This window comes from Geotrypetes seraphini, chromosome 9 (genome assembly GCF_902459505.1).
Source record: "Geotrypetes seraphini chromosome 9, aGeoSer1.1, whole genome shotgun sequence".
NCBI lineage: Eukaryota > Metazoa > Chordata > Amphibia > Gymnophiona > Dermophiidae > Geotrypetes > Geotrypetes seraphini.
Window position 1 is genome coordinate 109,540,221 of NC_047092.1, and position 14,840 is coordinate 109,555,060.

Below are 14,840 nucleotides of genomic sequence, written 5' to 3' on the forward strand. Positions count from 1 at the left end.
CCACAAGTTTGCTTTCATTTCAAAGAATATGGAAGATGTCAGCATAGCTGTTGCAGGCGTTCAGCATTTTGGTTGGCATAGCTGGTGTCAGCCAAGGCCTATGGGAAATTGTATCAATCTGACTCTGGCATGGGGATGCAGATAGACCCTGAGGGCAGGAAGACGGTTTCAAGTAGTCCTGATTAAATCATGATTAGCTAAAATGTGTTAATGTATTAATCAGAAACTATTGTCCGAGGCATACTGGAAATTTAACTACAGCCTAGTATTCTTTTTGGAAATTATAGGTATGCTTCACTGTTGCAGCATTAGATTTTGCTTTAGGTGATATTTACTGGCTCTGTGGAGACCTCCGGCTCCGTGTTAAACTACCCAGCCAGTAGATAGACCAGTGCGCTTTAGCTATACATAGATGAGATAGGGGTCCCAAGAGGGGTCCCAGATGAATTCAAGGCCCGAGACCAGGTTAAGGCTAGGTTTGAGTCCCTTATTACTATCAATAAGAATGTTGATTGGATTAATTACATTTATTATAATCAGCAACGCTTTGTTGGGTGTCTGTAAAATTCTCCCCAGTACTTTATCCTGTTGCACCTTTATTCCTGACAATGCAAGTCCCACGGGTAAGGTTACTATGGCCGTTAAAAAATTAGAAGACCTCTCTGCTGAACTTAAACGTAATTCTGGTTTATCTAATCCTTGGGATCTGTATTTTATTTGGATGCAGGGGTGGGTGAAAGACCTTCTTATTGTTATAGTCTTAATTATTATCTGCACTCTTGTTGCTTATGTAATTTTTAGACTGTTCCTGTGCTGTTTGACTCGTATTACAGCCCCTAAAACCCCTCCTCAAGAGACATATCTAGAATATCTCTCCCTCCACGCTCATGCTGTGCATTTATGATGTCATTTTCATGACGTAAGAGGGGATTGAAAGGAAAGGATAAGTTTTCTGTCTCTGTCTATGCTGGATGTAATCAAATGCAGAATGTTCCTGTTTACTCTTTTAATGGTTTGGGAAGAGGTCATTTAATCATGTTAACGAAGTTTTGTCTTTAAGACAATAAAGGCTCAAACCCCCCTGCCATGTACATATCCTGCTCACACACCCCCTACCCTCTCTTGTCCATCCCCCTTTTCCTATGATGGTTACCACTGACCCATGTGAAAGATATATAACTGAATGTACTCTGAAAATAAAACAGGCTATCCCTTTCGAACTCTTTCTGCATATCTTTCTTTCTAAGGGGAATTGCCTCCAGACGTCTGAAATAGGTGATAGAATGTTTGCAGGATTTCGGGACCAAGAAACGGATCCTGTTCGTTTCACACCCCAAGCAGGTACAGCTTGTTACAAGCCTCTCTCTTCAGGCCACAAACAGCATTCCTTCCCTCCTCCATGCTACTGGAATCTGACCTGAAGCCTTCCCTCTGATGCGTTTGCATCAGGTGGAAGCTGCTGGTAGCGTGAGGAAGGAACTTTGCTGGCAGCCAGGGCCGGATTAAAGGATAGGCCCAGTAGGCACGTGCCTAGGGCCTGAAATTGTAATTGGGGCCCATTGAAGGAGGGCAAAGAGAGCAGCTGTCTTACCGTCTCCCTTCACTTCACCTTTTTTTTTTTTTAAACGGCAACAGCACTTAAGATCGGCAATGCCCCCCCCCTCTCCCCCTCCAGGCATCAACAGCACTTCAGATCAGCAACGTGGCGCTCAGTCCAAAGCTTCCCTCTGACACAGCTTCCCGTTTCCAACCAGACAGTTCGCGTCAGAGGGAAGCTTTGGACTGAGCACCGTGTTGCTGATCTGAAGTGCCATCACCGGCGGGAGGGGACATTGACGATCTTAAGTGCCATTGATGCCGGAGGGGGGGCCCATTTCTCTTCTTACTTGTCACCGTTTGAAAAAAAACAGAAAGAAAGTTGAGAGAAGGGGACAGATAATGGAAGTGGGGCAAAGGGAGAGAGAGAGAGCGAAGGGGCAAAGATGGACATGGGGCGAAGGGAGAGAGAGAAAGGGGCAGATGATAGACGTGGAGAGAAGAGGGAGAGAGAAGAAGGCAGATGGATGTCAGTTGAGAGGGGAGAGCAAATGATGAATGGAAGAGGACAAAGAGAACACATACTGGATGGAAGGAGGGGATAAAGAAAAAGGACATATGCTGGATGGGGGAAGAAGATAGAGATAGTGAGATAGTAGAGGGGTGAAGGAAAGGGGTGGCATGCTGTGGGTAGACACAGTGAAAAAAGGGAAACTGAGGACTGAATAATAAGAAAGAATTTAATTTAGACAGAGGCAAAAAAATAGAGAAGGAAGACCAGAGAAGAAAGGGAACAATAATAATAGAGTGGTACCTCGGTTTGCAAGTACACTGGTTTGTGAGTGTTTTGTAAGACGAGCAAAACATTCGCAAAATCAGCACCTCGGAAACCGAGCATGCCTCGATTTACGAGCGCTCCCCCTCCCGCGAACTGGCACCCTCCCTCCCCGCCGCGATCCGGCATCAAAAAGGCACCCACCCACCCGATCACATTTCTTACCCCCCATTTGGCACCGGCAGCAACGCACAGGACATGCTGGTGCCGGTGCCCGAAGATCTGCCTCCTTTGCGCTGGGCCTTGAGCATCTGTGCATGCTCAAGGCCTTCGGGTTCCCGTTCTCTCCAAGATTCTCGGAGATCCGAGAATCTCGGAGAGAACGGGAACACGAAGGCCTTGAGCATGCGCAGATGCTCAAGGCCCAGCGCGAAGGAGGCAGATCTTCGGGCACCGGCACCAGCATGTCCTGTGGGTTGATGCCGGTGCCCGTGCCAAATGGGGGGTAAGAAATGTGATCGGGTGGGTGGGTGCCTTTTTGATGCCGGATCGCGGGGGGGGGGGCAATGCCAGTTCTTAGGGGGGGGTAGAGCAGCGCCGCTGGCCTCGGGGGATGGGGTGGGTGGGAACAAATCAAGCGAGTTTCCCTTAGTTCCTATAGGGAAACTCGCTTTGATATACGAGTACTTTGGTTTACGAGCATGCTTCTGTAATGAATTATGCTTGTAAACCAAGGTACCACTGTAATAATAACAATCAACTTATATACCGCAGGACCGTGAAGTTCCATGTGGTTAACAAAAGATTATAATAGTGTATACAATTGAATAGATTGGAAATTATGGAACTTAAAAAATAAAACTAACAGAATAAATTGCTAAAGTATGATGTCTGTAAACATGAAAATATTTAAGAAACAAGTATGTCTTTAGGTTTCTTCTAAATTTCACATAAGAACTCGAAGACACGATCAGATTTTCCAAATCCTTGCCCCATAATGCTGCCTGATATGACAAAAGGTTCTAATGATGTTTTTTAAATTTGCAACCTTTAACGGGTGGAAAGACAAAGTTCAAGTGCGAACTTCTCCTGCATTTCTTATTTGCAAGAGTAAAATGGTCAATCAGATATTTGGGAGCAAATCTGAACAGAACTTTGAAACAGAAAAAAACAATTTTAAACGCGCCTCCACTGGCAACCAGTGCAACTTCTGGTAAAATGGTGTTATATGATCATACTTCTTCAGCCCAAAGATTAATCTAACAGCCGCATTCTGAACCATTCGCAATCATTACATATTTCTCCGAGATATTCCTAGATAAGCAATATTACTGTAATCAAGCTGATTGCATCCCTTTCCATCTGTCCCACCTTTCCCTTTCCACCACAACATCCAATATTTCTCCCTCCCTCTTCTCCACCACTATCATGTCCAACAATTCTCCTTCTTTTTTTCTTTCCCCATATATAGCATCTCTTTCCCTCCCATTCAACGCACCTATTCCAACAATTCTCCTTTTCTCTTCCTTCTGGCAGCATCTCTCATTCCCTCCCTTCCCACTACCCCATCCATTATCTCTCCCTCCCTTCCTAAGCCTCCAACCTATACAGCATCTGTTCTTCCCAACACCCTCCCAGCTGTGCATCTGTTCTTCCCTGCCTTTCCAACCGCACCCCCACCTGTACATGTGTTCCAAAATTCCATGTGTATCCTTGTGTACCAAAATTCTAAATGATTCTACATCAAAATAGGTCCTAATAGATCGCAATTTCCAAAGGGTGAAAAAAAACTTTTTCTAACCAAGGACTCCACCTGGTTCTTCATTGTTAAACCCTGATCCACTATTACACCCAGAATCTTTATAGTTGTTTGAACAGGGTAGCTATGATTGTTTAATATCAAAGGTGTATCAGTATCATATGGGCGTGGAAAGGCCACAAATAACTTAGTTTTTTCTGAATTTAGTTTTAATTTAAATTCAGTCATCCATTTCTGTTAGATAAATATGAAGCCTTTCGGCTTCCACAGCGGGGTCACTGTCAGTTTATTTGGAAGGTGCCATGGGAAAGACAGTGATCCTTGTGGCTTGGGTTGATCCTACTCCACCATCTTATTGGGCTTGGCAAAACCGCTTACATGCACTTATGTTATTAGAACGTAGGAAGGCTTGCATTAGTGCTAAACGTAAAAGACATTTTTCTTACTGTTTGGAAGCCTTATGTTCAATCCTTGTCTCCTTGAGCTCACAGTGTCATTTTAAATTCCCTTTGAATTGACCTTATCGGGAGGTGCCACAATGTGGTGCCAGAGGTGTGGGTGTGCAGGTTTCCCCCTCCCCCCCTTTTTTTTTCTTCCTTATCTTTCTTCTTTTTTTATCTCCTCCTTCTTTCTTCTTTGTTGTTGGGGGTGAGGGCGGGGGGGATGGGGCATCATATGTTGTGATTTTCTAGAGATACTGGATAGTATATGATGTCTGGGGTCAAGGGTTGAGTTGGGAGAGGGGGTTTCTACTGCTGGAGAGCTTATTCTGCGTTTTGCACTGGGGGGGGGGGTTAAGAATACCACCCTCTCATGCTATTTGTTCTTTGGATTTTCTGTTGTAGGTTTTCCTTCCTTGGGTGGTGGGGGGAAGTATTAACTGAGTTCTGGGTGTTGGAGGTATTGTTGTGGGATTTTTGCTCAGTATATTGCTCTTCTTGTGGATGCTGTGTATTCTTTGTTGTTTGTTTGCTTTCTCTTTAAAAAATTTGTTTCAATTTAAATTCAGTCATCCACTGTTCCATTAGTCCTAATGCTTTTGTTGCCATGGGAATTATTTCTGAAAGTGATTTAGCAAATGGGATGATGATTGTAAAATATTCCGCATAGCTAACAAACAATTTTATCCCCAAGTGCGATAACTGGGCACCCAAAGAGGACATATAAACATTAAAGAGCAGTGGGGACAGAAGCGAACCCTTAGAAACACCGAACGGATTACACCAAATTTCTGAAAGATCATCTTTGAAACGGACCTGATAGGTACGAAACGTAAGAAAACCTCGAAACCATTCCAACACCTCACTTCCGATGCCAATTGCATCCAAACATTCTAACAACTTCTCATGGTCTACCAAGTGAAAAGCGGAACTCATATTGAATTGCATAATCAAGGCATTGAGATCTTTGCTAAATAAATTGCAGAGAGAAGAGAGAGAGATGCCAGAGAATGGGGAAGGAGACAGAGATATCAGATTTGAGTGGAGGAAATGAAAGAGATGCTAAAAACCACAGGGGGGGAGGGAAGGAGAGATAGAAGGAAAGAGATGTCAACCCATGAGGGAACAGAGGGAAGATGATGGATGCCAGACCAAAGGGAGGGGGTCAGGAGGAGAGATGGCAGGGGGAAGACAGAAAGTTTCTGGAAGGGGCAGACAGTGGATGGAAGAAAGAGAATGACAAGAAGATGAAGAAAGCAGAAACCACATGACAAAAGTAGAAAAAAAATTATATTTTTTTGTTTTAGGATAAAGTAATATTGTTGATAAATGTATTGATAAATGTTTAGAAATAGAAAATGGAAATACGGTGATCATTTATTGGACTAATTTTAATACCTTTTTTTATTAACTTTCAGAGACCAAATTCTCCTTCCTCAGGTCAGGACAGGATACTGTAACAATAGTATACTTTACTGACCTAAGGAAAGAAGGTTTGACCTCTGAAAGCTAATTAAAAAAATGTATTAGTCCAAATTGTATCATCTTATTTTCCTTTTTTTTGTTGTTAATTTGAAAAGTGATTTGTTATTTATCTTTTTTCAAATTTACATCTGCTATCTTAATATTTTGTTCAGTACTGGGGATATGTACCACTGTTTCTTCACCCCCTAAACTGTACAGTTCCTTCGGTTTGTAGCACAAGCCAGCATGCTGAATGCTCTGCATTGCTCCAATGGTCATAGAATTCCTATGATCATCAGAACAGCGCAGAACATTCAGCCCGCCAACGCTAAAAACCTCTTCCGTGCTTTTGTAAAAAAAAAAAAAAAAAAAAAGGGGGGGTAGTTTTGTGATTACTTTTTCCATACTGGGTGAGGGTGGTTCTGTGTCCTGTGTGCATGAAAGACATGGTTTTCGGTTAGCATTGACCAGCCTTGTTTGGCGAAATGCATCAGGCATGGTTCCCGGGAGCATCTTGAATAAATCTGATTTTAATCTCCTTATTGTCTGCCAATCTTCTTTTGTTCCATGTTGGATTCTTTGGTGGACAGCTTGCCTTGTTGTTTTGTTACAAATTAACATACATGGAGTGGAATGTACCGGAGGAGTTATAGATTTGGTTGTTTATACATTCATATAGGTTAAAGTTGAATGACAGAGTGAGGCAGTTGAGAGAAGTTGCAAACTTGGTTATTAATGCAGACTTATGTTTCGGATAGTATTACTGCTTTACAATGCATTTGAATACTTTTATATATGTATGGAAAGGGTTCAGAGTTAAAGTCCTGGGCAAGTAAGTGGGAAGGGAAGGAAGGGTGGATTTGTTCAGAAATGTATGGGGCTTGCATAGAACTAAAACTGTACACTGGCACTGGTATGGTAATCTTTGTTGTTTGTTTTGAATTTTATAATAAAAGAAATACAAGTGGGAATAAAGAAGTACAGTAAATAAGAAAGCAGGTAAATAAATGTGGGCAGGGCTAGGGAGTCCAGTGTACTTGTGTGCCTAGGGGCTCTCGAAGAATTAATCCTGCCCTAGATGCATAAAACTCACTGGTCCCGGAATAAAGTGGGATTGTATAAGAATTTTAATGTTGGGTATGGCGGGTCAGGGCATTACTAGACTACCAATGCAGAAAGCAATCAATGATAGAGGGAAGGGAGAGTCAGGTCAAGTGGAGCTACTAGAAACCCACACCTCAAAAAAAACAAAACAAAACAAGAAAAACCACCTTTCTATAACTGCCCTGAGCCTGATGAAAATTTTTGCACGTTTACCTTTTCTGCCACAATGCACAGAAAAAATTGCTTTTTGACACATGTAACATTACTGTTCATTTTAATGCTGTCTGTGGTCATGTTTACCATGCAAGTTAACCCCACGCTGAACTGCTTTCTGCATTATGCAGACATTAGCCAGTACATAGACCACTCATAAACTGCTCACTTCTAGCTGCAGTAGCTTTGTATGGTATGTTGGAAATTGCATAAATAAAAAGAGCAGCTCACCAAAAGAATCCAGAAACTCATTAAAAAAATATCATGAACCAACAACCCTGTACTTGAAAAATAGTAAAGAAAAGTGGGAGAGGAGGGGAGCGGAATTGGACAGACAGATGGAACTTGAAAAGAGGAAGGAAGAAGGGAAAGTAAAAGATTAAAGGAGAAAAAAAGAGATTTGTCAACTGTATCACCTCAAATTATTTTGAGAAGTTGGCGTTTGTGGACAGATTAAAAGTTAGAACAGCCAGTATCCTGTTTTCACTTAAGCAACCAAATACATTTTTCCTTTAAAGGAGAGCTGTTTTGTATAGTCATCTTGGAAAAGAGCAAACACAAAATGAATACAGTATACTCAGCATATATTAGTTAAGGTTTAGAGTCCGAAGGCATATTCTGATTCATTTTACAGTACTAGCCTGAATAATTCGTATATCAACCACATTAAGCAGCTGAGGTTGGCTAAATAGTGTAAAACAAAATGAAGTACACACATTCTCAAAAGCGTAAGGGGCAAAAACTATAATCATATCCAAATACTTGAAAATAAATAAAACTCTTTGAACTTAAAAAATCATATCCAAATGTCAAGAGTCAAGTACAAGTGTAAATAAAGCTACACTTCACAGATAACACTTATATACAGCATACCTTTCAGATCACCACCACACAGATACTTCTTTACCTTTATCCTTGGATTGTTTTTGTCTCAAAACATTTTAATAACACACAAAGACAACCAATTAATCCTTGGATTTTTATTACAGCATACTAATGTCATTTAGCCTCAGCAGTGTAAGAACATAAGAGCTGCCAAAATGGGACAGACCAAAGATCCATCAAGCCCAATATCCTAATTCCAACAGTGGATAACCTAGGTCACAAACTCCAAAACAGATTTTATGTTACTTATTTTAGTAATAAGCAGTGCAATTCCCAAATCCACTTTAATAAAGGCACGCACTAATCTATTTGCAAAAACCCAAGCGTCCAAAGTATTATATAACCATCCGTGCCTCCTGTGACGTAGAACACAGGTTACACCCCCAGATGACGCAGGATCCCTCGCCTCCGCCCTGGGTATAGCGAGTCTCTGTGGTTGGTGACGCATGTTGTAATTGTAGTGGACCGGACAATCCGTAAGAGCACTTCCCAGGCCTAAGCTCTAGAACACAGTTGTATCAACAGATAGTAAATATCCCAGTCACAGTATTGCAAGTCTAGCCGACCTCTAACTATGCAGACATCGCCAGCGAACAGCGAGTTGTTCTCTACGTTGCTCACGTGTCTCAACAGAATAATACTCTCAGTCACCGCTTCTCAGTGAATAAGTCTCCCACCTACATAGCTCCAGAATCCCTGACCGAGATACTGTCACTCACTGTCTAGGTAATGTTCCAGGTACATCGCGGTCGCCATATTTCTTCCGCTCTCCAGGCTTTCCCACCGGTCTATCGGGCCTACGTCTGAGGGACTTCATTTAATATTCATGAGGTGGTGGCTTCCGGTTGGTTAACCAGCCTCAATATATATATTAATATTAACGAGCAGGTGAGAGCTCCCCCCCTCTCAAGCAGTCGCAGATATCGTAAGTTTTTTTCGAGTCTGGGTAAACCCAGGATTTGCAGGATCTCCAGGATCCTCATAGACTTGTATTGAGAGCCTGGTAAAATTGCAGGATTTTACCAGGATCCTGGTCCACCTTAACAGCAGACCTTTTTTTTTTTTTTTATTGCCACAGCTGCTGCTAAGCATTTACTGGAGTCCCCTACAACGCCGTCTTCTCCTTCTCTGCCAGTCCCGCCCCTTATGACATGCTCTTCACTTCTCGTGTGGGCGGACCGGCAGAGAAGGAGAAGACGTCAGCGTGGGGACTCCCTGCAGAATGACAGCCAGAGGGGCAGTAAAATAGGCTACCTGCAGAGTGACAATCAGAGGGGCAGTAAAAAAAAAAAAAATAGGCTATAACTTATCTCACAGAGGAAAAAAAAAGAACAGCAATACTTTGGATTTAGAATTTCAGTAACCTGGTCAATCTTACTGAAACTAATTATCCAGATTTATTCAATTTTTATACTGTTTACCCAGGGGAGCTCTGAATGGTTTACATCAGGGGTGCCCAAATGGTCAATCACGATCGACCAGTAGATCGCAAAGGCAACGCGAGTCGATCACGTTGCCTTTGCAATCTTTTTCTCCCTGCAGCTTCCCCAAGCCATGCCTGGCGTGTACAAGCACCGGACTCACAAGACTTCACCTCTGATGACAATTCTGACGGTTTAGTAAAAGGGAAGGAGGTATATTTCTATTTTAGTATAGTTGTTACTGAGGTGACATTGCATATTTTAAAGTCATCTGCCTTGACCTTTGAAAAAAAAAAAACGAATTCAAATAATTTTCTCTGTGTACAGTGTGTTTTGTGTTTTTTTAAATTTTATTGTTGGTAGATCATTTTGACTTGGTCATTTTAAAAGTAGCTTGCAAGCCCAAAAAGTGTAGGCACCCCTGGTTTACATTTATTCAGGTACTCAAGCATTTTTTTCCTCTATGTCCTGGTGGGGCTCACAATCAATCTGGGGCAATGGGGGGGTGTTAAGAGACTAGCCCAGGGTCACAAGGAGCAGCCTGAGTTTGTACCCACAACCTCAGCATGCTGAGGCTGTAGATTTAACTACAGTGCCACATGCTCCCCTAGGCAAGTTAATGTTACTGTCTTTTAAACAGTGCAGCAGGATGTAGCTCCTCCTCCTTCCATTAATATTTCTATACCTGCAGCAGGAGAAGATCAACAAACATCTTCTGGATGGACTAATGTCTAAGACTGTTGAAAAGGTGGAATCTGTCTTCTACCAGAAAATTATTGTGTTCAAAATTAACATGACTCCAAGGTGCATTATAGATTATTGTCCTCTCCCCGTGTTTCTTGGACATGAGTTTTTCAACTTTAACCCAGAATGTAAATTAACTTCAGACAGCCTGTAAAAGAAGTGGAAAACGCTTCTGCCTGCAGTTACACCAGCTGCAACACGGTTTTGCTTTTTGTGTGGCTTTGAGGGATACCTGACTGTAGGGTTTCGAGACATCCCCCAGAAATGTCCTCTTTTTGAGGACGTCAGGAGATCCAGATAGCTTTTGAAAACCCGGCAAGCAATGGGGGCAGGGTTAGGGTGGGATTGGTGGCGGGATTGGGACATGATTGGGCAGGGATGGGTGAAACTAGGCAGGTCTAGGGGGGTCCGGAATTCCAAATGCGTAATCTGGTAACCCTACCTGAGTACACCCCCAGCTCTGAGTATATTCTGGCTCTAGCAGTGCCACCTGGCCTCCTTTAAATAGCATCAAAAATTGGTTGAAAGAACTCCCTGGGAGTAAGAGCAGACTGGCCTCCTAAACATAGATGGCTAGGGCAAGGTGCACAATATTCCGTACCAGGATATTGCAATTCTGACCCCAGGAAGGGCTGCATCTATCTGGATTTAGCACCCTTAACCACCTATAAGGCAGGAAACATCCAGTCATAAGAACATAAGCAGTGCCTCTGCTGGGTCAGACCAGGGGTCCATCATGCCAAGCAGTCCACTCACGCGACTGCCCATCAGGTCCAGGACCTATATAGTAACCTTCATTTAAGGAATGAAAAGGTCAAATACGGATGAAAACTGGAACAAGCACAAACAACATCAACGCAGGTGCATAAGGCAGTAAAAGGGGCCAAAAGAGACTACAAGGAAAAAAATAGCCAAGGAGGCGAAGAACTTCAAGCCGTTCTTTTGATATATTAAGGGGAAACGACCGCAAAGGAAGTGGTGGGACCGGTGGATGACCATGGAAATAAAGGGAGCACTAAAGGAGGACAAAGCAATCGCTGACAAACTGAACACATTTTTTGTATTTGTATTTACCGAAGAAGATGTACACAGCATACCGGAACCCATCAGGTTATATGCTGGAAACGAAGACGGAAAGCTGACAGGATTGACGGTCAGTCTAGAGGAGGTATGTAGGCAGATTGATAGGCTTAAGAGCGATAAATCCCCGGGACCGGATGGCATCCATCCAAGGGTCATCAAGGAACTGAAAGGGACCATAGCTGAACTGCTTCAACTAATAGCCAATCTGTCGATCAAATCGGGAAAGATTCCGGAAGACTGGAAGGTAGCGAATGTTACACCTATCTTCAAGAAAGGTTCGAGGGGAAATCCGGGGAACTACAGACCGGTGAGTCTGACCTCTGTACCGGGAAAGATGGTAGTCACTGATAAAGGACAGCATCATTGATCACCTTGACGGAAACGTGCTGATGAGGACCAGTCAGCATGGTTTTAGCAAAGGCAGATCGTGTTTGACGAACTTGCTGCACTTCTTTGAGGGAGTAAACAGACAGATAGACAAGGGCGATCCAGTCGACATTATATATCTGGATTTTCAGAAGGCGTTCGACAAGGTCCCGCATGAACGACTACTTCGGAAAATTGCAAGCCATGGAATTGAGGGTGAAATACTCACGTGGATTAAAAACTGGCTGGAGCCAGACCGGAGAGCCTTACATGTTTAAGTGACCCCTGCTGTGTTGAGAATAATGGAAGTACTTTGGCTGAACTTTTTCTAGCATTTCAGGAGCTATTTGCCTGAAGGCTTTGTGGACAGGTTTGCATCCCAGAAAGAACAAAGAGAAAATTTTGTGTAGCTCGAATAGTTTAAATTGCTAGTTTTGGAGGAAAAGCATGGAGAGAACTAGGAGTCATGAAATATTGATTAGAACTAGGTATAGACTTTAGAAAATATATTTCTCTTGTTCCTTTATTTTTAAAAGTTATAAGAGGGAAAAGAAAATGAATGTAGGTCTAGAAAGAATTAAGAATGTGGGTTTCAGATAGATGAGTGATAATGAGGGAAGTGTTTTTTAGACAAATAAAAGATTATGAAGATGAGATTGGTGGTTTAATATTTGTCAAATGAGCAAGGCACCAGAGTTGGATAGTAAGTGTGGTGGAATTTTGCCATACGTAAATGGACAAAAGAAGTTTGAATAGCTAGATAGTTGAACTGTTTAGCTGTTTCAAAGCAGGACGTTAGAAAAGAACGTATAGGCATGTTAAAGAAAGTTTTGTGAAACTGTTATGGAATGTATTTAACAGTGAAAGAATAATTTTGTGAAAAGAAAAAGATTGATTCCAAAAAATAGATACCATGCTTAAAAGAGAGATTGTTTTTGTGAGTGCAAGGACAGATTCAGCATGTATGTGAGGTTTCTGTTAGGTGTGCATAAGAAAAAAAAAAATCCCTGCCTTTGTATTTTTATCCTAGTGTTCTAATTAGTTCTGAATAAGAATTTTTGTTCCCTGCATGGCTTATAAAGTATTTTAAAATTGTGTATTGCCTGAATGTATGACTAGGGAGTAATCAATTTTAATATACTTTAAAATTAAACTGGGAAGTTTAAAATAAAAGACTAACAAAGATAGAGGTTAAATACCCATATTTTTCTGAAAATTGAAATATATGATAAACAAGGGCTTGATAACATTGATAAAGGATGGATTGAGAATAATTTCCTTTGTGCTAGTGGAAAGTTTAACTGAGTCCCGTAGATAATGGGTCTGTATTTTAAATTTTCCTGTGGCCATATTTGGTATCACAGGACCCTGTAAAATCTTTGCTTTATCTTCCAGCTAATACAAGTCTCGACAGAATATCAATCAATCCTGTCTGCAGAGGGGAGGCACCACGTTTAACATGTGCTTTCCTTGCAGTACCTAAACCAGGGGTGTCCAATGTCGGTCCTCGAGGGCCGCAATCCAGTCGGGTTTTCAGGATTTCCCCAATGAATATGCATGAGATCTATGTGCATGCATTGCTTTCAATGCATATTCATTGGGGAAATCCTGAAAACCCGACTGGATTGCGGCCCTCGAGGACCAACATTGGACACCCCTGACCTAAACCGACCACTTGTACCACATTTCACCACTAGAGCTGTAAAGAGCATAGAGAATCCATGTCTGAGTTTTCGGCGGGAATTTTAACTTTTCTTTGTCTCCCACTAATTATGTGCTTATTTTCCAGCAGTAACAGTGCATTCTTTCTACAGACGGCATGCTTTTTTACTCCCTTGGACAAAGGAAAGAAAGAAAAGCAGTTCCATAGTTTACAGAGCAGATCAGCTTGAATTTTCCCCGGCATATAACAGACAAGATTTCCTTTAAAACGCTGCAGCAAGAACTTCTAAAGTCAGTTTCACTGAAATTAATTCAGAGACTCTGACCTTACAAGTTGCTAAAATATTTGCAAAGATATTTTGGACTCATAAGATTTTGGAGAAAAAACAGACTTTATCTTAAACCACTTTACTTTAAATCACTCCATTTGAATTAGGCTTCTGCACTTTAATTATGCTTTTGCATAATTTAATAGGCTTATTATGATATCGTGTTAGTTATTGTATTTTCTTTATTATTGGCCTCAGGCATTGTTCTCAGAAAACATTTTTTGTTTATCCTGTATTTAAATTTTACTCATATTGCTGTATCTATGTATGGTGACAGGTTCTAAATTGTCATACATTGCAACAGTGTTTCTTATTGGGTTTAACTGCTGACATCACCAGTTCTTTTAATGATTTTAATTTAAATTTGAGAAATAAGTTCTTGCACCACACAAGTTCTTGCACCACCACAAAAATTATATCTAGTGTGCATTCACTGAGTGCATCATCTGCACATGGGTAAATTTACATATTAGACATATTTGGGTTTCTTAGCACTCTGCATTATTTTATACCTTACTGATTTAATTTTAGGTTACTATGCAAAACACTTCTGAGCATAGGGACCAATTCTAAGTTAGGTGATACTGAGGTTCTCCTATTTTAGGAAAATCTAGGGATTTAGATATGTCTAATATCCAAGATGGCGTCATAGAAACATAGAAACATAGAAAGATTATGGCAGATAAGGGCTATATAGCCCATCAAGTCTGCCCACACTATTTACCCACCCTCTTAAGTCTTCTGACCCCTTAAGTATAATTGTAATTATACTGTCACTCTACTGACCCGCTCATTCAAGTCCTAGTGACCCTATCCCTTGGCATGACCTCGTAGGGATCCCACATGGGTATCCCATTTGTTCTTGAAGTCTGGGATGCTGCGTGCCTCGACCACCTGCACTGGAAGCTTGTTCCAATGCTCGATCACTCTCTCCATGAAGAAGTACTTCCTGGCGTCTCCACGCAAACTTCCCTCCCCTGAGTTTGAGTGGATGTCCTCTTGTGGTCGAGGGTCCCCTGAGAAGAAAGATATCATCTTCCACCTCGACCCGTCCCGTGA

General features: G+C 41.8%; 1 protein-coding gene across 1 annotated transcript in view; it reads right to left on the minus strand.

Moving 5' to 3' along the window:
* The window catches only part of ING5 (inhibitor of growth family member 5), a 517,953-nt gene extending 508,732 nt beyond the window's left edge, over positions 1 to 9,221 (minus strand). Inside the window, exon 1 of the mRNA XM_033958242.1 lies at positions 8,896 to 9,221. Coding sequence (XP_033814133.1) covers positions 8,896 to 8,932 — 37 coding nt within the window. The 5' untranslated portion in view covers positions 8,933 to 9,221. The remainder of the gene's footprint in view (positions 1 to 8,895) is intronic.
* Positions 9,222 to 14,840: the final 5,619 nt, after the last annotated feature.